Source organism: Silurus aristotelis, assembly GCF_946808225.1.
Source record: "Silurus aristotelis genome assembly, chromosome: 29".
NCBI lineage: Eukaryota > Metazoa > Chordata > Actinopteri > Siluriformes > Siluridae > Silurus > Silurus aristotelis.
The window spans coordinates 10,731,110-10,755,551 of NC_139602.1; the positions used below are offsets into that span (position 1 = coordinate 10,731,110).

General features: G+C 38.6%; 2 protein-coding genes and 2 long non-coding RNA genes across 5 annotated transcripts in view; 3 read left to right on the top strand and 1 right to left on the bottom strand.

Annotated features, from left to right (window-relative positions):
* Positions 1-181: 181 nt before the first annotated feature.
* Positions 182-18,774, bottom strand: znf362a (zinc finger protein 362a). Its single transcript, XM_083535352.1, has 9 exons — positions 18,611-18,774; positions 9,115-9,178; positions 8,202-8,448; positions 7,015-7,140; positions 5,755-6,097; positions 5,359-5,583; positions 3,560-3,638; positions 2,997-3,155; positions 182-2,298 (listed from the first exon to the last, which is right to left on the bottom strand). Exons 2-9 carry the CDS (start codon positions 9,175-9,177, stop codon positions 2,182-2,184), a joined length of 1,359 nt encoding a protein of 452 aa, XP_083391478.1. The 5' UTR covers position 9,178; positions 18,611-18,774; the 3' UTR covers positions 182-2,181.
* LOC310722773 lies at positions 8,817-16,163 on the top strand. Its single transcript, XR_014532492.1, has 2 exons — positions 8,817-10,667; positions 14,968-16,163. It is a non-coding gene; the product is annotated as an uncharacterized lncRNA (long non-coding RNA).
* Positions 18,775-20,443: 1,669 nt separating the features above from the next.
* LOC310722718 (uncharacterized protein) overlaps positions 20,444-24,442 on the top strand; it is a 10,214-nt gene continuing 6,215 nt past the window's right edge. Inside the window, exon 1 of one of the 2 annotated variants that reach the window (XM_083535375.1) lies at positions 20,444-20,859. The gene's annotated coding sequence lies outside the window, so the exon portion shown is untranslated. The remainder of the gene's footprint in view (positions 20,860-24,442) is intronic. The other variant, XM_083535374.1, reaches the window with a different exon arrangement.
* LOC310722759 overlaps positions 21,970-24,442 on the top strand; it is a 17,515-nt gene continuing 15,042 nt past the window's right edge. Inside the window, exon 1 of the long non-coding RNA XR_014532478.1 lies at positions 21,970-22,206. This is a non-coding gene — a long non-coding RNA (uncharacterized lncRNA). The remainder of the gene's footprint in view (positions 22,207-24,442) is intronic.

A 24,442-nucleotide genomic window follows, 5' to 3' on the forward strand; every position in this document is an offset into this window, starting at 1 on the left:
GAGGATTTTTCAGATTTATTTTTCCGTATAAGTCTCGACTTTCGCATCTTACAGCAGCCAAGACGAACTTTTCCGAGTACCACAATGCAAGACCAAAAAAAAAAAAAAAAAAAAAAAAAAAAAAAAATTTAATAATAACTAGATTTTTTTTTTTTTTATATATAAAGGGGGTTAACACATAAGTATTTTATAGTTTATTTACAGAATAGTCATGCTAGGAATTAAAAAAAAAGGCATACAGTACTGAGTACAATGAGAACACCTTTATGGTAGACATATTGTGGATAAAGGTAAAAAAAATCAAATAAAAAATTAGTGATAAAATATTTAAGGCTTGACTGTATAGAAAATAATATAATGGTAATTCTTTAATACTTAGACGTGATGATGATAATGATAATACATGGAGGAGGATGACGCACTAAACATAAACGTATGTACACACACACACACACACACACACACACACACACACACACAAAGAGGATACGTGACTCTGTTGAGTACTGTGCAAAAGTTTTAGCCCACCTGAGCAAAAACATGTTTAAAGCTGTTCATCTGGGGAAGGAAAGATTGGGGTGGAGGGGGAAACGGTTTAAAAATGAAGTGCTGGATTTATTCTCGCTTCAAGGCACTCGGGTGTTTGTACTAACCATCTAACAATACAGCAACGTTTCGTTAGTATATGTAACTAGTACAGGTTAATCGGTGAGTTATTAATGATAATCACATGGTGCTGGAATTAAACAAATACACCAGGAACGCCTTGAAGAAATATCAGATTGTACAGGGTGGTGCAGGGAAAGGGAAACTTTTGGAAAAAGTTTTAACCACACTGTATACATGTGTATAGGGTGGCGCATATGTATTTATCATCAGTGGATCTCAAAGGTGTGGGGTGTGGCCCTCTGGCGGTGAAAAAACGCATGACAGGTGGGGAGCAATGAACGGCATAATTTTTTTTTGTGTTCCTCATTAATCTTCATTTATGATTTTCTCTATTTCATACACAACCACAAACAATTAGGTCTATAATGCATAATAAGTCAATTAAAACAACGTCACTTAGGGTACCGAACACAACTACACTTATTTGTTTTTAAACTGGATGCTATTTGATTTAGTGCTTTCAATAAATTCGACATTTGTAAAGTTTTCATCATTTGTGGGTCTTGAAAATCGACCTGTTCTACAACATTATATGACAAATAAAACCCAAATAAAAACACGGGACGGAGGATGTCGGCGAGAACTCGTGTTAAAAACGAGGTTTGATATAACGATAAAAACGATGTGGTGCAAGAGGTTTAAAACGACTCGACTTATAGCTGCTGTTCTGTTCTGTTTTTTTTTTTTTTTTTTTGCGTCCAGATAAAGAGCTGAGCTGAGACTTTTGCACAGTACTATAGAAAGGCAGACTACAGCGGAGCCTGGAATCTTTACTTTCATCTTTACACACCAGCGGCAGTGGGATTGAGTGATTATGTACACTGGAGTCGACAGACCAGCATTATTATTATTTTTTGGCACGTCATCTTATTCATTAAACCTACAACAACCTTCCGACAAGCGTGTAGCTTCATAATAATAATAATAATAATAATAAAAAAACTAAAAAAAAAAAAGTTTTACAAAAGGAATGAGTATTTGAATCTAAAGCAGAAGATAGAAAATTCTCCATGTCGGACTTGGTCCGAGCTCTAGAAGGTCTTCAGACGTGTTTATAACCACTGGATGTAAACGAGACAGTTTTTTAACTGCGTCACATCTAATGTCCCCCCCTGAAAAAAATAAAAAATTTAGCTGCCAAGAACTATAGCATTTTTACTGTCCAAACAATCAGACTGAATATTTCTCTTTTTTTTTTTTTTTTTTTAAGCCAAAAGGCCTCAAAGTGCTGCAAACCTGTCTTTGGATGTCCCTACTATTTCCTCACTCCGCTCTCTCTGAAACTCCATGATGAGGTAGAGAAAGAGAGAAAGACAGAGTGATAGTGCGAATTACAAAAAGAAATAATAAAAAATAAAATAAAGTAAAAAATAAAACTAAACCAACGACAACTCCTTCAGTGCGAGTTGTGATCGACGCAGTCTACCTGGTTACCAGAAATGAAAGAATGATGAAGTGAATGAACAGACACCACCAGGACGAGGTGATCCGAGGAGGAGGACTGGACCGGGTTCAGATGAGAGAGATGCGGATGGGGATGCTGGGAGACTCGTTCCGGGGTGGCGAGTGTTGGGTCACCAGGTGCTCCACTACTGTGTGTTTAGACATGTGCTTCATCAGATACGTCTCCTGGAAGAGTCAATTCACGAAAACAAGGTAAGTCCATGAACAAGACGACTCACTATCATAATCTTCCATTTTTTTATAGAATATATATAATGCGAATGGATTCTTGCACTTTAATACACTACATGGACAAATGTTTGGGCACGTGCTTCTTTTTGAACATCTCATTCCCAATTTTCTTGGTATAACAACCTCCATTCTTCTGGGAAGATGTTCCACTGGATTTTCTGGAGATTTTTTCGAGATTCATTCAGCCACAAAGCTGTTAAAAAAAACGAGGTACTGAAGTAGGTCAGGAGGCAAACCACACGTGCTAGGAACGTCGGGTGTCTGAATACTTCTGGACACAGCGCATCTGGATTGTATTGTGGGGGGGGATAATTGCTCATTTGTATCACTGAGAAATCTTTCTCCACTGCGATACAGAAACTGTTGCTCTCGTGGGATCTTCATGACAACCATCAAGATGACAACGACGTGAAGGTTTTAAACAGAAAGTCACACAACTCACCTGTTCACTGAATCACCAGGAGGTTCACAGTTCCTAATCCTAATCAAGATTTTTTCTTGTCTCTAGCCTGCCCTCTAGTGGACATCTAATTTATGGTACAATAGCTAGAACCTGTTAGCAAACTACTATAGACACTCGGCTCACATCTCCAGGCCCTGTACGTGATTAGACGTGTAGTTGTGGTACTTACGGAGGTGTAGGCGCGGCCACACATGCTGCAGCAGTACGCCTTGGCATTTTTGATGGCGTGAGCGGCTAAGTGGATCTGCAGAGAGGCGGAGTCGGAGTAGGCGCGGTAGCAGTTGGAGCACTTGTAAGGCTTGTCTTTATTGTGTGACCTCTGATGAGACTGCAAGAGGATCCAGAACAACACATCATCAACACAGCACCAGTAAAAACAACAACAACAACAACAAACAACAAACAATCATCACCTTCAACTAGCTTTCAATTCATTGTATTGTAATAGTGTATTTATTTCCTCAAAGCAAATTGTTTTTATTATTGTTATTTGCCTTTTTCTACCTGCTTTATTTCACATTTTACATATTAAAGCTGCTAAATGTGTAATAGTTTTATTGTTATGTAAATCCTTAAAAAATCCTTCATTTACATCAATAGTTAATTGAAACTTTATACATTATTATAACACAAATCAGACTCAATCTATTCACCTTTCACACACACACACACACACACACACACACACACACACACACACACACACACACACACACACACACAGAGTCATACCTGCAGGTTGGAGAGTTGTGTGAAGGCTTTATCGCAGCCCGGCTGGATGCATTTATACGGCCGATCACCCGTGTGGATTCTGTTCAGAGAAATAACACAAACATGGTGTTTATTACCAATGACTGCATTTCAATCTCAATCTGAAGTTACAGTAGAATAAGTTCTGAAGATGTGAATGTACAACCACATACCGAAAATACGACCACGTGCCAATAACGTGACGATTTCATGCAGAATTAATGATCGATTATGAAGTAAATTTATGCCGCTTCTTCATGCGAATTTCATTCATTTAATACGTTTAATTCATGTTCAATTAATGACAATGTATTTTTGTGTTTTGTATGCAGTTGCTATGGAGACACAATCATACATTTTATATATTTTACATATATATTGTAAAAAACTAAAATTTAACTAAAAAAAAAACAAAAAAAAACAGATGTATAATATCTACAGAAATCTTTTTTTTTTCCCCTTTTATTTTTTTAAACATGCTAAAAAGATGGATAAATAAATGTTTTCTTATTTTACAACAATTTTTCAGTTTTTCATGTGACAACCAAAAAATAAAAAAAATTAAAATTTCTTTTTAGAAATTTGAATTTCTCTTATTTAAACTAAAATGTTTCCAAAAATGTGATTTAATTACTTTAAATTCAAAATAACACTGACGTGAGCTCAGAGGCGTCCAGTTAGATTGTTTAACTCTTTGCCAGACTGTAATTTAACGAACGTATGAAATTATTATAAAATTATTTAAAAAATTAAAAAAAAAAAAAAAAAAAAATTAGGGGAGTGGTGGCTCCAGCGGTTAAGGCGCTGGGTTGCAGATCGGAAGGTCTGGGGTTCAAGCCCCGGTATCGCCAAGCTGCCACTCTTGGGCCCTTGAGCAAGGCCCTTAACCCTCTATGCTCCGGGGGTTCCTTACGAGGGAAATATCAAGGTCCGTGACGTCGGAGTGACGTGGGGCCGCCTTCCTGTGGGCTCACCACCTGCAGGAGGGACCGTAAGGGACGGTGCTGTGAGGATTGGGCAGCAGTCGAAGGCGGGGGCCTGCTTAGACTGCTGCCCCCGCGACCCGAATTACGGATAAGCGGAAGAAAATGAATGAATGAATGAATGAATGAATATTTAAAAAATTAATCATGAAGTAAACTATAAAGTGGAACATTAGAAGTTTTTTCTGGAAATGAATATAAAATCTTATCAGATGCAGGGGTCAGAGGAAACCGCTGTGTAAAGAATTACTCATATAATTATTTTATATATATAATATAATATATATATGTGTGTATAAATTTTAATATTTTTCAACCAGAACCCTAAATTTATTAATTACAATTATTAATAATTAAACTCTAATAGGTTTAATAGATTTATTATGGAGGTTTGTGATTTCCAGCATTTAATTACAATTAGACACTGGTTCCAAAGGCACATGGTCCTCAACGCTGCCTAAAGCTGTGATCATTAACATGGGCTTCAGGAAGCCCTTCTGCCTGGGATTTGAACCTGTGGCCTTCCAATCCAAATTCCAATGCCTTACCCACTGAGCTCTCACCTCCTGATGGTCCACGGACCCTGATTATAGAATGTGCAGGAGAAACACATGATGAACACTTAGTTACTCGATGCTCCAAGACGTTTGATCTGCACACGATTTGACGCCTTCGACTGACGTTTTCTCCTTCGTTGTTTTATATTTAACTTGTAGAAACTGCGTTTTACGAGATAAAACGAAACGGTAGAACAATGTAAGCAGGATCTTTAAAAAGGAGAGTGGGGTTTTCTCTCACCTGGTGTGTTGCTGTAGGTGTGAGAGTTGGCGAAAGGATTTCTCGCAGTACGAGCAGTGATAAGGCTTCACCCCCAGGTGGATGCGTAAATGCTGCGCCAGGTACGAGGCGTTGGCGAACGACTTGGTGCAGTGAGGACATTTGTGCGGCTTGGCCTCCGTGTGAGACTTGGAGTGAATCTGCATGTCTGACTTCGAGAAGAAAGTCAGCGGACACACTTTACACCTGGACCACACACACACACACACACACACACACACACACACACCCCCAACTTTGTATAAGCCCAAGCACCTGTTTTCCGTCACACATCACTACACAGGAAAAGTGTCATGATATCAGCAAATGGAGCAGGGGTGCCAAAACTTAATCCTTTCCACTTCATTAGTATTATACCTGTACGATTTGCCCTCTTTGGCCGTGATTGTTACAGACGACTGGTCGGCTCCTGAAGCCAGGATGGGGTAGGGTACAACCAGCAATGGACCGGACGCGTTTTCTGCTTTGATCTTCTTACGTCCCCGCCCTCCGCTTTTCGGGGGCGGTCCCAGCAGCCCCGCCAGCCCGCCGCAGTTTTTCATAGGCTCCGCCCCCATGGCGCTGGCTAACCCTGAGAGGAGGTTTGCGGAAGGCGCTGATCCGTAGCGCATGTGGCCGCCGCTGCTGGTGGAGGTGGGAGTGGCCGGGGTCATCGCCTCCGTCATGTTCTGGTTGCCAGGACGAGATGAGAGTGCGATACCTGACGATCATAAACGAGCCGTTCGATCAGTGACGTTCGCCATGAAAGAAATCCGAATTTTGAGCAATAATAGAGAATCTCACTCCATCAAATAATAATTCAATTCAGTTTGATGAGTAAAACATTTTTAACAATGGATTTCGCTTTAAAAACAGATTTACAGTGATAAAGAGGTTTATTTCTTTATGTTTATTGTCTATAATTTTATCCCTAATGAGGAAAAACTCCCTGAGATTTCATGACTTAGAAACATTGAGGAACCAGACTTAAAAGAGAACCTCATCCTACAGATCGATCATCATTAAGGTGTGAACTGATGGGTGAATAAATGCAAACTGAGGTCCTGAGCGGCTGTAGCTGTAACTTTTCATATTAATTACAGCCCAAATCCATCCGTAAAAGGTCTTTAGTTGCTCAGTAACTTTATGGAACTTTAGGCTGTTAAGATGGAACCATCCTCAGCTACACAGAGTCTCCAACTGAAGAGAACTCCATCCAGAGTGTCGAGTAATAATAATAATAATAAAAATAATAATAATAATGCTTAATAATTAGAGGTCGATCGATTAATCGCCAAAACTCGATGCTGGAACTATCTGCAAAAATCCATTCTGGCGTTTGGTTGCCACTCCGCGCTGCACGGAGAGCGCTATATAATATTTATTATATTTTTTAATTAGTACATATATATTTATTTCATTTAGCACAATTTCATGATTCTGTACTGTTTTTATATTTTTCTAAATTAAGATCAGTACTATTTTACATGGAGTGTTATTTTATTTTTATCCAGTATCCATTTTAAAAAGTATCGGTTACCTAGCTATCGGTAAAATCCGTATCGGTCGACCTCTAACAATAAAAAATAAACAATACAGAAGTGTCATACACACTATTGAATCTGTAAGCGTGGTTACCTGACAGATGGTTCGCTCTTGAAGGCTGGTCTATAATTTGTCGTAAATGCCAGTCTTCCCACAGTCCTCTGGCTTTTAAAGCCGCCTTGTCGTCCAGGTTCAAGTTTACATCGCCGAGGATACGTCCTGGGGGAAACGGAAAGAGGAAAAAAGTCTAAGCTTGCAGGAATTCTTTGTTTTAATGACTTTCCTGAAACACACGTTTTTTTTTTGTATGTTCCTCTGGGCTTCTACCTTCATCTTCTTCTTCAAAATCACTAAAATTGTAACCGACGAAATTCTATAATGATAAAAATGTGCAGTATATTTAGTGTTAATAATCTCAGCCACTGGTGTTACAGAGATATTAATCGTTTTTTAATGGTTTATATAGTTATCATAGTACAGAAAAGTCAAGCACTGCTTAATTTTCATAAAAAATAGCACATAAAATGAGATGTATATAAATCAAAATCTAATAGTAATAAATCTAGGGAGTTTTGGGGAGAGTTCTCCCCCTAGTGGCAGCCATGGTGAATTGTCATCCCTTACCTACAAATATGGATTGTAAAAAATATTGAAAACCTCATTATAATATTAAGATTTAATCACTGACCCTCCAGTACATATTTATTAAATATGCATTACATGCAACTTCCCTGATTAGCCAACACCACCTAGCTAGCAAATTTAAAGCTAGCATTAAACCTAGCTAGTTCTGAATAACGTATTACTTTGCTAATAACTTTAAAATGTTACTTAAATTCAAGTTGTATGAAGTGTTGATTAGGAAATTAAAAAGGGTTAATAAATCACTCTCGGTGTGTAAACTAAATATACTGTAAACTAAAATATAAACTAAATAATACTTTTACTCTTAAGCTTTTAGTAAATATTTGTGACGTGCGTAAATAAATCCAACCCCCCGTAAACAGATTTAAGTTTCACTTTTTCCGGGATCCGAGACCGACACAGGAGCATCATGACGGCAGGGATTTAAATATTTAACAAAGTCTTTGAGATTTCGTAGAAGGTTTATTCTGTTCTAATTTTATTCTGTAAATTAATTTTGGATAGTCTTTCTGTGCATCGATGTTTCTTTGTCCCCTTCAAACAGCTTCTGTATCAGATCCTACAGTCGCCATCAGGCTATTAATATCAGCTCGGTGATGCTGCGTGATACGACAGACAAGCGACGTGTGCTTTACCTGCGACGGAGCTGGACGCAGGTCGGGCGTGCAGGGCCACGTCGGGTTGTGAGGGGCTATGAGGCGGAAGCCCAGGCATCTGCTGAAGCTTTTGCACTGCCATGGTGTGCGTCCCACCTTCGGAAGATGTCGGGGAAACCAGCAAGGGCTGCTGAGATTGGACCGAAGTCGGGGGCAGGTGTGGAGGTCTGATTTTCTCGGCCATCAACTGCTCTTTGATCTTGTTAATCAGGACAAGGTTGTCCAACTAAAAACAGGAAGTGCAGAGGACAGTTGGACAGTTTTACTTGTACTGTATGAGATCAGAGAATCAGCTAAGCTACGAATGACTTCTATGAACTCTGGGTAAAACTGTATCGGGTCGTAGCTGAGAGCGAGCAGCTCACTACAAAAATCCCAATGACACAAGGATCCATTTAATCATTAAATGAATGTGAGGCAATTCTCTCTCAGCGAGAGCGTTTTCTGAAAATATCTGCCTCAAAATGTAACCAATAACTGATGGCATACAAAATTGGTTTGGGTGGTGCGTCAGTAATAATGGTCCGTGGGGAAACACAGCGATCTGTGTGGAGTTAAATGGAGTAAACGATGCACAAATAATTTGCTCAGATGTTTTTTTTTTATTCAAATTACTCGCTACATTTTTATTACTCGTTATAGAATGGGCGGCCATCTTGAAATTGGGTTTTTATTGTATTAAATAAAAAGTGAATGTAAAACCTTTCGAATGAGGCTTATGAGGTGTAATGGGTAGAAACACTGTATATAAATCCCACTTGTTGTTAAATTACTCATAATTGGTAAACCAGATTGTGATGACAAACAAATGGTATTTACAAAATATTTAACATCTGAATATTGTAACGCTTGTTATAGTGATTTCAGTCATTCACGCAATCAAGTGTCGTACCTGACCAGGCATTGCAGGAGGCGGAGGCCAGAAGTATGGGTTATTAAACCGTGGCTCGGCCATGCTGAGGAGAAAACCAACAAAACATTTTCTGTTACATTCAGTTCAACATACAGCCACAACAGCAGTTCAATATTATCTCATTAGCATCTCGACGCATAGCCGACGATACGATACGCTACTGATACATATAAAGCAGCTACCAATTTATTTACGCTGCAGTGCGACTGCAATTCGGTTCAACACAATACGATGGAAAAAATCTGATACTCTGCAATTCAACAGGGTACAAATAGTTAATTTTATTTCTTTGGTTCAGACAGACAGCAAATTATTACCTTACTTAAGTGTCTGCTAGCGCATGACCCATTTCACAAACACGCCTGTGCGGTGCAAAACTAAACAAAACTAAACAAAAAATAAATAAAACCAGATGTTCTTTTCTTGTTGTGTCTGCAGGAAGTTACAGCTCTACCTCTGCCATGTTAATCTGTATTCTATGTGACTCTCAGGACACGCCTCCGTCTCGGGAGTGTTGTGATACGTCGTGTTCACGTAGCAGCAGCGGTGCTGAGAGAACGCACTCGAGAAACAGTTTAGCGACGAGAAATCGATCGACATATCAAATGTTGATCACAAATTATGATCACATTTTAAATGTATAAAGAAATTGTATACCAACGCAAATAATGCATTTGTAACCGATACACACTTTTTTAAATCGAGGGATCACATTGTTAACTTTTATGTGGATGCACCGACGCGAATCGCTGAATCTTACCATCCCTAGAAGCTACATGACAAATTTACGTTACGTAAATAAAATACAAAAATGAACACTTCATTCAGTTTATAAGTTGACCGTAGCTGCCCTGTGCATAAAAACATGGATCTCACTATCATAAAGCCCGTTGTGGAAAAGGAACGACACTCAAGAACAATGATGATAAAACATTAATGCAGTCACTGATCCTCCAGGTACCAACATGGAGTGAGAAGAAGAACTTTTCAGCTGGATTCTTTGTGCAAATTCAGGTATTATTATGTCTTGTGGACTGTGTGAAAAGAAAACATGTGCTTTATGGGAACTAAATAAAAACTACAATTAAATCGTTCGTTTTTTATTGCAAAACGTTAACATATTTCAATCTATCACCTCACATCAGGATGTTAAATTTAGATCCATAGATCCTGACCATAAGGTTGGTATGTGCTTCTTTTTAAACATCTCATTCCACATGGAGTCTCCATTTGCTGTTACAGTATCTCCACTCTTCTGGAAAGATGTTCCACTAGATTTTTTGAGGAGATTTGTAAGATTTCATTCGGCCACTTAGTAAAGCCATGTTCTGCTGTAGATAAGGTGAGGAGGTCTGAGGTGCAGTCAGCTTTCCAATACATTCATGTTCAATAGACGCTCTATAGCAGGAGATCTTCCACCATTGGAGAATGCATAGAAACACAAAAAGGACATTTGGTATTTCATAAATACAAGACGAAATTGAACCCATGTAGCGCAGATCTTTATGAAGCAGACTTTGTGCACAGCAGAGGTGGCAAAAGTACACACATCCTTAAGTAGAAGTACAGATCCTCATGTTTAAAATACTCGGGTAAAAGTTGAAGTACTGATTATACTTTTTTACTCAAGTGAAAGTAAAGAAGTTTTGGCTCAGACATGTACTTAAGTAAAGAGTAGTTATTACTTCTACCTGTTTTAGCTGTTAACTGGACCTCACATCATATTAGATGGATGGATGGATGGATGGATGGATGGATGGATGGATGGATGGATGGATGGATGGATGGATGGATGGATGGATAGATAGATAGATAGATAGATAGATAGATAGATAGATAGATAGATAGATAGATAGATAGATAGATAGATAGATGGATGGATGGATGGATGGATGTGATAGCCTGGTGGGTTAATGTCAGGGTCCCCACGAGGATGAGATTGAGAGTTTGATTCCTGCTCAAGCTGGTGGTTGCTGTGTTGGTAAATAAAACTTCTGGACCTTGTCCACTCTGAAAACATTTCAATTCTGTGTTGGATTAATTTCTTGATTTCCTGGTCTTTAATGAAAGATAACCCCACCAAAAAAAAGCACTTCTGTGGTAGCTCAGTGGGTTAAGGCTTGTGCCTGAACATGGTCCTTAATATAGTCCACGCTGGTGATAAGGTTTCAAAGCCGGTCCTACATGCCTTCTTTCTTACTGCGCTGGCATGAAACAAAGTATGAACCCTCCAAAAAGCACACATGCTATTCAGCAGTGGTCGCTCAGTGGTTTAAGGCTTGTGCCTCATCTAAACATGCAGCCCAGTCTGATCTCTTCCATGGTTCAGTGGGTTATGGTTGGTGCCTCCCTGATGGTGAGGATCAGGGTTTGAATCCTGCTAGTTGCGATGTCGGTTATGTTCCTGCTTCCTAAATCTTTCTTTAGATTTATATTCTTGTGTTGATGGTTTAAAGGTAGATAGACCTGCTCCAAACAACCTTCCTGGCCTGTCTTCTCTGATGGCTCAGTGGGTTAAATCAGGTTTCGTGCTTTTGGTGGGGTTCAGGGTTTGAATCCTGCTTTCTGCCTGCCAGTCACGATCAGGATTCACTTCCTACATCTTTCTTTAGCGATATATTTTTGTTTTTAATGGGTTGAAAAGAAAGTTAGACCTGCTCTAAACAAGCTTCCCAGCCTGTCCTCACCAATGGTTCAGTGGGTTAACGTTGGTGTCTCGCTGGTGGTGGGATCAGGGTTCGAATCCTGCTATTTACAATGTGGGTTTAACTTGTGCTACTTACATCTGTATTCACTTCCTACATATTTCTTTAGCGTTAAATTCCCGTTTTGATGGTTTAAAAAGAAAGATAGACCTGCTCTAATCAAGCTTCCTATCCTGTTTTCTCCTGATGGCTTAGTGGGTTAAGGCTGGTACTTCGCTAATGTTGGTGGTCAGGGTTCAAACCTGGCTTTCTGTCTGCTAGTCATGAGGTAGGTTTGATTCCTACATCTTCATATTCTTGTTTTGATGGGTTAAAAAGAAAGATAGACCTGCTCTAAACAAGCTTCCCAGCATGTCCTTCCTGATGGTTCAGTGGGTTAATCCTGCATTGTCCCTGCTAGTCACGATATGGTTTTGCTTCCTAAGTCTGTCTTTAGCATTATATTCTTGTGTTGATGGTTTGAAAGAAAAGATAGACCTGCTCTAACAATTGTTGCAAGCCTGTCCTTCCTGATGGTTCAGTGGGTTAAGACTGGTAGTTTGCTGTTGGTGGGGTTCAGGGTTTGAATCCTGCTTTTTGTGTTTCTTTCTGGTCTGAATTATTTGCTTTGAAGCATGAAACGAAGGATAAACCCCCAAAAAAAAGAAGGTGAGTTGTGGGACTTGATGGCTTTGTGGTAAAAGCCTTGCCTCTGAGCTCAGAGGTTGCTGGTTCAAATCTGGCTTGTCCCCACACTAGGTAAGTTGTGTGGAAATTAGTGAGTGGAGGGCAATGGAGTGGGTGACTGAATAAAGGCTGTGAAGACCTGCTGGGTTACAGCCTTAGATAAAAGAAATAAAATAAAAATATTTTGGTGGAGGAGAGATGGTGGAACAAAATTTTTTTTTGGAGCCTATGTTGAAACTTTTTGGGATGTTTTTGCTTCATAACCCCCTGTTTTCAGCTTCTCTGATGCCAGGGGGGCAGACGCCTGAATATTGCCCCCCTGGTTCAGGATACGCCCTCTGAAGCCGTCCATATCTGACCTTCCATGCAGCCATTTCTGACACCTTCCTCACTATGGTCACCGGAACCTTCCACACTCTTAACTTTGAGTCCTGGCTGGGGTTCGAACCAGCAACCTCTCAACCCAGAGGTAAAGCTCTTCCAATTGAGCCACAGGATCTCCTGCAAGAACCTGATTTTTAGGACCTTTTTTGGTTCTTTTATAAAACTTTTTAAACAATTTAAAGGAAAGCTAAGGGGTAGGAATCGAACCGGGTGAGTCAGATAGCAGAGACCGCATTACTAACCACTACACTACCAGAGGGGTGACAAACAATGTTTTGCTTATTGGACTCTTGGTTTGTCTATAGTTAAGAGACCACTGTTTTCTCTTAGATCATGATAATAGAGGGTCAAAACTTCTCCTTCCTGTTCATTCTTTTAGTTACTCGAAGTCTATGAGAAGTGACTCAGGTACAAGAACCACATCTCCAACACCTGCACCACTGATATACCATGATTTACCAGCAACCAATTTTATTGACCTTTTATTGTTCTGTTTTTAAAAACTTCTTATAATGTTCAATATGAAACTAGAGGTAAAAATCGAACCAGGAAAGTCTTTCATCATAGATCGCTAATGGCATTACTTCAAAACTCAAAACTTTGTTAGACGTAAATAAGCAGGAAAGACAGAGACAAAGACAAAGAGACACAGACACAGCTTTAGAAAGAGTGAGAAACAAATAGAGAGACAGCAAGAGAGAGACATATATACAGTGAGACAGAGACATTTACTAAAAGAGACACAGAGACAATTAGATAGAGAAAATAGAGAGACAAAGATAGCGAGATATAGCCACTTCCTGTTGGAAGTGTTTATCCCGAGTGACTCTTAATGATCTCATTTACTAAATGAGCAGTAGTGAGTTAAGTGCTTGCTCAGGTGCCCAAAACTGGCAGCTTAGAGGTGTTAAACATGCATCATATTTACAGCATGTGATTAAATATAAAGGCTATAACAGTGCAGAGACGTGTGGACATCATTAAGAGCCTTTGCTATGTTTCCACACGGACAGTTAATGAGGTGATACCGGAGAAACTGCACCTCTTCAAGTCAGGAAGCTTTTATATATAAAATTATAGACATTTTACAGATTTGAATGATGTATTCTTTTTATCTGTACGATCAATAAAGACAGTAATTTAAGTTTGTGTCGCCATTATGAGGAAAAAACCCACAAAACGCCCCCCAGAGGTTAAATTGTGTAAAACATGGCGGATTTGGTGTTTGATTTGAGACTTGGCGCAGAAATAAAACAAAAGTTTACTGATTAAAAATATTTTTTATCTGGAGTTTATTTATTTATTTTATATCTAAGAAAGGACGTCGTGGATAAACGTATTTTTTGCCGAAGGTTTTAATGGCGCCTCTTTTTTTTATTTATGTTATTTATTTATGTATTTACATTTTCTATAAAAATGGTGAAACAGAAATGCGCACTGAATTGATAGCGTTAATAAAATTTAGTGCCGTTTACAATTATTTTAAATTTGACAGCCAAATATACAATATATATATATATATATATATATACAAAACTAATTAAAAATGTTGTTACCTAATGAATGTATCCAGGCTGAAGATCCACATATAGAACACAAGCAGAGAAAAGATGATGATGATCATGAATGTGTCTGTTCTCAGTCATGTTCTCATCACTGACTCCCTCTGTCTCATCCACATTCACTCCAAACTTCTTACTGCCTTCTGCCTGCTGAATCTTATCTCCATAAACTAGTCTACATCTGTGGTAAATGAGGGTCAGGACTTTATACACCAGCGGATTGAAAAAGACGAGCAGTAACAGGAAATCGGCGCGCAGTGAAAATAAAAAAAATATATCTATATTTAATCAGTGGATTAAAACTAAAGTAACGAGACGGTTTCGAAATTTTAAGAAGTAAAAAGTACAGATATTTGTGTAAAAATGTAATGAGTAAAAGTAAAAAGTTGTCTGAAAAATAAATAGTGGAGTAAAAATACTGATACCAGAAAAATCTACTTAAGTACAGTAACGAAGTATTTGTACTCCGTTACTTCCCTCCTCCGATGCACAGGAGCTTTGTCATGCTGGAACAGGTTTGGATCTCCTATTTTAAGTGAAGGGAAAATTTCATGCTTCCAAAGACGTCGTGTAAAACTGTGTGCCTCCATTTTGGTGAAGAAACGCATATGACTGGAAAAGTCGGGTCTCTCAATCCTTTTGTCAATATAGTAATAAATTTCCTTACCAGGTTGATTTATAAGCTATTAAATAAACTACAACAACAAAAAAAACATGTAAGAAATTTTTAGTCTGTGCTTTTTTATTAAATCATAAACTTTAAAAAAATAGGGTTTATATCCAGTTCCAGTCTGTAGAATGTGCTGATACAGAGGCTGACGCACGTGACATTCAGATGTAAGTGACGTGATGACCGCAAAGGAAAAAAATAACTAGTGTGACAAGCGCAGAAGGTCGGCGAGTTTTGGAAATATTCCTGCACACTACTTTGTGGAGGTTCTTTCATTCCACGTCTGCATGCACACATATTGTACAGCTTAGTGAAGTGAAGCAACGCTAAAGCAATTCCGGGTAAATAGAGCCGCCGCTCCTACTCCTCCTCCCCCCATAAAGTCACGACCCTACAAACAAAACTGGCAGCACACTTGATCAGTCCTGAACGCACACCAGCTCGTGCACAAGCTTCCGAAAAGCAAAAAAAGGCGTATGTGCGTTCGCACAAAAAATCGTCGCATAACGAAAGAAAGAATTTCCCCCCCCGAGTTCAAACAGGAAGTGAAACAGACACCCATAACCACCATTAAGAAAACATTCTGCAGAAAAAAAACACACAAAAGTTTGGGGTTCATACGCCTGGACGGATCGTCTTTATTATTTTTGGCTCGCGCAAATGAACTCCTCTGTGCAGATCCCCAAGTCGAACAGCCTTCAATCCCCGAGCACGCTGCCAAAACATGCACGGCCGAGCGTCGCAGGGCAAAGAAAAAGAATCCATAATGCATGAAAGTGATATTCCTCAAATAATCCCGTCGTGTGGAAAGATTTCTAGAAGGCCGTGTTCCTTCCCGGAGAAGAACGGCGGAGTTATGAGGGACGATTGCAAGCTGAGCGCTGAAAATGGTTTTCCTCTGCACATTACTGCATATTATTCGCGTTTTTGTTTTCAAGCTGAATATAAGCTTGGAAAAAAAAAAACCCTAATGAGAACGTTGAAATTACGTTTCGGTTTACTGAAGCACTGAGACTTGCGACGTCGCAGTTACGCCTACATACGCTAAAAATCTACAGACAGCTGCGAGTTCGGTGACGCAAATCCGAACGATTGCACAATCCAATCCGGTAGTCAGACGTTTGGTCAGTCCGATGCTCAAAGTTTCAACCTGCGATTAGTTCACATCTCCTGCATTTGTTGTGTCTTATCCTGTCATTTACAACCTCCGGAGTGAACCGTCTGGAGGGAAGTGGTGGCTCGATGATTAACGTGTCCGACTTCTGATCAGAAAGTTGTGAATTCAGATCTCGAAAATAAAAGTCTAAAGCTGCCACTGCACGTCTGCTACAAAGGCTCAGGACCTCAGTTTTCATCAACAGTTCTGCATCCATCACTGAACACCTCCTGTAATGAATGGAGGTTCTGTGTTGAGGATGAAGAAGGGTTGAGTCTGGTTGGTTTCTCTTTTACACAGATGTAAAACCTCTCTGAAGCTGCTTTGAGACAATGTCCGTTGTTAAATTCACACTACAAATAAAACAGAATTGAAATTTACTGCTGTGTCTTGAGCAAAAGCCCTTAAACCTCAACTGCTCAGTTATAGAAATCAGATCATTGTAAGTCGCTCAGCAGAACGCTATAAAAGTAAATGGTGAGAACTTGAAGCTACAATAGATGCAAAAAAAGCAGAGCTCGTACAAAGCCAGAATGAAAGCTGGAAAGCTGCAGTATGAAGAAGCTAAAACAAAGCCGAGCACTTAACATGTAAAAAAAATCGATTACAATTTTAATGTAATTGCAGCGTAAAGAATTAGAGCGGTGCCTGATAACGAGCTAATTTATTCAAATAAGAAAATCATCAGGCCACGCCCACATGCGATATGTTTTTTTTTTTTTTTTAGGAACGATACTAAATTCCAAACAAGTAATATCTCACTGTTCACTGCTATGACAGGATTTATTATTATTTTTTTTTTTTTTCACAACTACGAGATCATAAGACTGAAAATAGGGGCATCATATATGTGATTTGCATATTGAACACGATCGATTTTGTGATATTGCTGATCGTTATCGCAATTCTGATATCGACATCAGATGCGGCTCTAATCGTATGCAATAAATATGTGTTGGGGAAAAGATTTGCCTATAAAAAAATCTTTATATAAACGCATTTCTATTCACATGTATGTATTATATATATTAAAAATAACATAAAATGAAATAATGCAACCTTCAGCATGCTTTATATTATTTAAGATCTGTGTATATGAGAGAGAGAGAGAGAGAGAGAGAGAGAGAGAGAGAGAGAGAGAGAGAGAGAGAGAGAGGTATAATTCTAGTTTTTATATTGTTATTATAGCTATATTACACTATATTATAGATTATATACTATATTATATACAGCACATTTATAGTTTATTATTATATCTGATTGTATGTGTGTGTGGTATGTGTGTATGTATTCTATGCTTTGGCAATACCAATGTCCATATTTTTTTTTTTATGCCAATAAAGCAACCTTTGAATCTTGAATCTAGAGAGAGAGAGAGAGAGAGAGAGAGAGAGAGGGGGGGAGAGAGGGGAGGTGCAGAGCTCCAGCATGGCCCTCCTCCACCTCTCAAATCAGAAATCCGTGTTAAAATGCAAAAGAACAAAAAATCATGTAACGCTTTTGTATCTCAGACACGATCCTCTTCATCTCCGACTCTCCTGAGCGTCACCTTCAAGTCCCTGATCAAACCCGAGATCACAACTTGGGCTTGTTAACTTTTCTCCTTTTTTTTGAAAGAAAAAAAAAATCTATCGGCATCCTGGAAGTTTTATTGTCGTTACATGTATCCAACGCAAAGTAACACAAAACGGATAAAAAATAAAAAAAAACCCGAGCCAGTTCCAGTGGCTGGTGGAAACAGCGAGCTCGCGCCGCCTCTCCCACATTCTCAGACAGTTTTATTAACAAAAATTCAGACAAAAGGAAAACAAAAATGGCAGCCTGTCTTTATTTTTATAAAGGAACCAGACGCCATATTCTGCAGATCCCCTCCGAATCTGCACGCGCGATCCGGTCCTGGACACGAGACCACTTAAAGACGCCATCCGTTTATTTGCATTAAGAGCTCGGATGATTGTTTACTTAGATCTGCAGGTTTGAAAAGCCCGGCTCGAAGAGGGGGAGAAAAAAAAAAAGAGAGGAGAAAAAAAAAAAACAAGACACTTCCTACAACAATCATGCCGCACAAAACCGCGACGAAGAGCATGCACGCGCAAAAAACCAATTAAACGCGATAATTAATAAGCCGCTAATGAGCACAGCGGCACAAAAGTGGATTCAGGAGCGGTTCTGGATCCACATGGGGGACGCTGGGCTTCAGCCATTCCTCTGTTTAGGGTTTTTTTTTTATTTGAACTTTTCCGAGCTCCGGGAGAACTCCGGATTAATCACACACATACACACAATGCGCAAAATCACGAATGCGCCACGAATGAAACACGCACGCACTCACCCCAGGCGGATCGATCCGGACTCGGTGCGGGGTTTGTGGATGTGGAAATGATTTTTTAGATCTATATTTTAAAAGGTAAAGATCTTCTTTCAGCTCGCATTCAGTCGGAGTTCAGACCTTCCGGGTCGCCTACTGTTCACTTCTGGGTGCTGCAGGCAGAGCGCTCACACACTCCTCATCACCACCACCACCACCATCATCATCATCATCATCACCATCATCATCATGTTATATCATATTGGGTTCAGCTCTGAAAATACTCAAACGGTAAAATATATATATATATATATATAAATATATAATGATAAAAAAATTATAATAAACCCCCCCCTCCCCCAATTTTTTACAAAATATTAAAGATAATAAAAATAAATAAAATCAATTCCTTAATGTTTTGCATTCAATACAGGACTTAATTTTTTATTATTAATAATAATAATAATAATAATAATAATAATAATAATAATAATAATAATAATAATATCAGGTGTCTCGTTAGAAAAAAGTTTGAATACCCCATTGACCTCTGGAGAAAGAGGAAAATTAATTACTGGCTTGAAAAAGAAATAAATAAAATAAATAAATTAATAAAAATACAGACTATAAATTTGTAAAATAAATAAATAAATAAATAAATAAAAATAAAAAGCTAAATATTTGTGTGTGTGTGTGTGTTTGTGTGTGTGTGTGTGTGTGTGTGTGTGTGTGTGTGTGTGTGTGAGATGGATGAAAACAGAAAAATGTATCTATATTTATATTAATATTTAAAAAAAGGTTAAAAAATTCAATGTGTTTTTTTTTTTTTATATTTTTAGTGTGTAAGTGATAATAAAGTCTCCAATGCACAAATATATAAACATTTATATTTCCTTCTTTCAATCATTTCAAAGCCCGTATCCTCTTTCTGGATCTCATCCTGGAGTTTATAAAATTATGCTATAAAACTATATTCATGTTTTGTAATTTTTTTTAGCACCTAGAAATCTCAGGGGATACAAACTTTTCTTCTCAGTTGTACTAGAGATTTAAACAGCGCCCCCTTGAGGACACCACCACAGTGCTACTGATCATTCATTCCCAGCTTCATTTTTAAGAGAGCAGGGTACCAGTCCTAGTCTCAGATGAGCAGCTGTTGAGTGTAATATTCTTCGTTAGTGAGCTCATACCCAGAAAAGGCACATTTTGTTTACCTTCAATTCTTTACTATGTATTTAAAAACAAATCACGGTTCATTTATAATATAATTGTTTCTATGTCGTAAAATTGATACTGTAACAGTATGAAGATTTTCCTCAAACACATTTCTAAATGTCCAGATGTTACACTTTATTTACATAAAAAAAAAATCCTAGCATGAAAAATAGCTTGACACACTCCCTGTCAACTTGTCAAAGTTGCTCTTCATTAGTTGGAGATTTCTTTCTTTCTTGTGATCCAATTCATCCCAGAGCAGTTCAGCAGGATTGAGGTTGATTTTAGATTTGTGTGTGTGTGTGTGTGTGTGTGTGTGTGTGTGTGTGTGTGTGTGTGTGTGTGTGTGTGTGTGTGTGTGTGTGTGTGTGTGTGTGTGTGTAACCTCCACTTCCAGCTCTACATGTTCCTACATCATGTTTAAACCTTTTTGTTACCCTGATTTATTTACCACTGTTCGCCACAAGATGGCAGCATTCTTCTTCTTCTAAATTTCTTCCATTCCACATCAAATAAAACCACTTGGGGGTATTTCCTGAGACCTCCTGTCCTGGGTTGAGTTGCAGCTCTAATCCAACACACCTGCCCCACATAATCGTGTCTGATTAACCGGATTAGTATGTGCGCGCGCACGTGTGTGTGTGTGTGTGCTGCAGCTAAAATATGTTTGCACATCGACCTCAACTACATCCACAGCAACCAACATCAAATCAATCAGTGTTTCTGATAACTCAGCCCCCTCACAGCCTGGGCAGAGGCTCAGATGATTTACCCCCTCCTGGTGCAATTAACAATGTGGCCGAGCCAGTTTTTGTGTATGATCTACAGACACACCTTTTTTTATACCTCTATTTCTCACACACACACACACACACACACACACACACACACCACAAACAGGTGAGGCAAAGGGAGTGGTGACCTGTATAAACACGTCCCACAAGGGGCGGGTTTGAGACAACACACACACACACACACACTCTCACATTTAGAGAGACACCCAGAAGGATGGTCTGCTGTGTGCACACACTCGTCAAAGGTCACTCAGGATTTCTCAGGTAAGGTCAAATTCCTATCAACTATTCAACTAGTCAATACTCTGAGTGTGTCTCTCTCTCTCTCTCTCTCTCTCTCTCTCTCTCTCTCTCTCTCTCTCTCTCTCTCTCTCTCTCTCTCTCTCTCTCTCTCTCTCTCTTTTCTGAGCTGCTGATCAAACATTTTTAGTCATTCAGCACTAAAAACCCTTCTATCAGGATTCTTCCAAACCTTGAACACTTCCCAGGTGCAACGTCTTCCATATCCCACATTATATATTCTCCTTCTTGTTTTTGTTCTTGCCTCATATCTGGGCTTTAAATTTAATCTCGGAACTGAACGTACCCAGTCTTTATCACTGACCTCTTCTGTAGCATTAGATTGTGTACAATCATTTAAACAGAATTACATTTATTGCAATCATGGGTTGAAGAATTTCTCATGGTGTGCTGGTGCAATAAAAATATGCAAATTAATAAATAATAATAATAATAATAATAATAATAATAATAATAAATGAACTACACTGATCAGGCATAACATTATGACCACCTGTCTAATATTGTATTGTTCCCCTTTTGCTGCCGAAACACTCCTGACCTGTTGATCATTAACAGCAATAACTTCTTCAGCAATTTGATCTACAGGAGCTCGTTAAGCCGAGTTTATTTCTATAGCGCTTTTTATAAGACATTGTCTCGAAGCAGCTTTACAGAATTTAATGTGAACGATGTGAGCTCGTCTGTTGGATCGGACCACACGGACCAGGAGGATGAGCCTCGACCGCTCACGACCCTGTCGCTGGTTCACCACTGTTCCTTCCTTGGAGCACTTTTGATAGATACGGACTACTGCAGACCAGGAACATCTCTCAAGAGCTGCAGTTTTGAAGGTCTCTTCATGGTGTATACGGTTTGTGCAGGGTTTCTAAAATTAGGCAGTACAAATGATATTTCCCAAATAAGTGCCAGGTGCAGGGTTGCACCAAAACTCTCATGTTGTTTCTCAGTTCACCTGCTTAGAAGTTTTTGGTTCTTCAGAAACCACGTGTTTGAGTTTACACGACACGCAGCTTCTTATGTACTAATAAAACACCGATTCGGACACTGGTATCGACAGTGGTGTCAGTTTAAAGACTCATTTGTGCTCGCAATTAAATATTTTATTTAATGATGGGTTCTTGAGGTATTTCTCCTCGTTCAAACTCATGGTGGAAGATCTCCTGCTATAGAGCTCCAACCCTATTGAACGTGAATGAATGTGAACGTTGACTGCACCCCAGGTCTTCTCACCTCCCTCACAACACCTTTGTGGCTGAATGAATCTCACACAAATAGTCATAAAATCTAGTGGAACATCTTCCCAGAACAGTGGAGGTTTTTATAACAGCATATGGAGACTAAATGTGGAACAGGATGTTCAAGAAGCCCATAGCAATCTTATGTTTAGGTGTCCAAAAACATTTGGCCAGGTAGTGTAAATGATGGATTTCTTTCTTTCTTTCTTTCTTTCTTTCTTTCTTTCTCAGGAGACTTCATGACTTTAACTGTCCAATAAATGTTTACATTAGCAGACTTGGCAGCTACTCAGATTAACCAACACAACAAGCAGCATAAAATCATACTTGGAGAATAAAACGCACTATTGGACAAATAAAACATTGTAAACAACATATGTTATCTGCAGAAATATATATATTAAAATTATAGTTACAAATATTCAAATATCTATATAATAAAATAACTTTTTTTTACTATTTATAATACTAATATTGATCATTAATATTAAATATTTATTGATTTATCTTTATAACCTTTAATATTAATATTTCAAATATCAATTTTAAATATTTATATACATTTCAAAATATCAAATTGTGTTTTTAGCCAACCTGTAATTTAAAGATTTAAATTTTTTGTATATTTCAGTATGTAATGTAAATTTATCATGGTATCAATATCGGTATCAGTATTGATATATTGTCCGATCCTTCTGGCATTTGATCACACTCCTAACATGTTCAGCATTTTATAAAAAAATAAATACAAATATTATATATGAGCACCACCTGTTCCACTACAGGCCTGGTGTCTAAACATTAGACATGAAATTTGATTCCTTCTGTTTTGGATTTTTATTCCTAAAATGTTTATTTAATTACACATCTGAAAATGTTCCTCTGAATCCCAACACTGCAGTTTGTTTAGTAATTAACACAGGACTCTGACAACGCAGGACTGTTATTAGATCAGACTCTATAAGATTACAGGATTATAGGATTATGGCTGTGCATATAATGTGCTGTGTAAATTTGTGAATTCGGGCTTAACATTAACTTAAAGCATTTTTATTCATTATAACTTGGAGCTTCTCGTCATGGACACGCTGATAACATGGGCCAGGGGATGTTTAATTAATAATACATTACAAAAAGCTTTTTAAAGGTGGCTCTGATGTTCTTGTTACTTTAACAAGAACATAATATCATAAAATATCATAAACTGGCATGAATTAGTGTTGTTGAGTCTCAGGCTATCGAATGTTTCCAGGAGCTCAAGGCTATAAGCTTGTAAAAGTAAACACGAGCGCGAACAGTGTGTCAACAAAACCCACAAGGTCGGATAATCAGTTGTAAACTAGGGGTGGTGACGCGATAAGCATATCGGGATGATTCCTATCTCGGATTTTCGATCAATGACAACATGTCAAAAGTAATAAAGTTTTGATGTCTGGAAAAATATTTCAATGTACTAAAATACATTACAGGCTTTTATCACAGTGTAATAGCTGTCTGTCTGTCTGTCTGTCTGTCTGTCTGTCTGTCTGTCTGTCTGTCTGTCTGTCTGTGTGTAAGGTGATAGTCCAAAGCTGTGTGAGTGTTACAGGATGTGGAGGTGAAGGAGTTAATTGAGGGGTTAAACACCTTCATTAATATATCCGGCTTGGTACACATTGTTCTGCTGATCACATGCAGAGATGCAGCAGCGCTATCCGATTACATCTATTTGCATGTGTTTTAACACTTGGTTATCAGAGGATATTATGTGTCCTGTCTTTACTAATAATGAAGCTGTTGGAGGTATCTCCTGGTGCTGTTTCTCACTTGAACATTTTTTTTCCCCGCCCAGTTCATAAAATTTATCTCAGGCCTCAAACCGTTGATTAAAATCCCCATATTCACCATACAAGATCTACAAAACGCAAAAACCCTTTGTAGTACATTTCCATTTATTTCATTTAGGCAGATGCCCTGATCCAGGGTGACTCCAGTTGAGGGTTAAGGGCCCCACAGTAGCAGCTTGGTGGTGCTGAGATTTGAACTTGTGTCCTTTCAATCCAGAGTCCAAAGCCTTAACCACTGAGCTCCACCTCCCCAAATAATAAATTCACACCTGAACTTAACAGTAATGTGATCAGGAAATGTGTAAAATAGCTGTTTCACCTTGTATAGAACTGGAACTGGGTGTTATTATGGTTTAACTCACACCTGAACGTCCAGAGAATTACAATTAGCTTTTACCAGGGTGTGTGCATATCTATTTATCTACAGGTTCACCACTGTTCCTTCCTCAGAGCACTTTTAATAGATTCTGACCACTGCAGACC

Bases quoted from the DNA above. Each gene is read 5' to 3' on its own strand.
- znf362a (XM_083535352.1), bottom strand. From the start codon at position 9,177: ATGGCCGAGCCACGGTTTAATAACCCATACTTCTGGCCTCCGCCTCCT. The intron at 6,098-7,014 runs GTAACCACGCTT...TATGATCGTCAG, and splicing joins AAGAGCGAACCATCTGTCAG to GTATCGCACTCTCATCTCGT. The intron at 5,584-5,754 runs GTATAATACTAA...TGTGTGGTCCAG, and splicing joins AAAGAGGGCAAATCGTACAG to GTGTAAAGTGTGTCCGCTGA.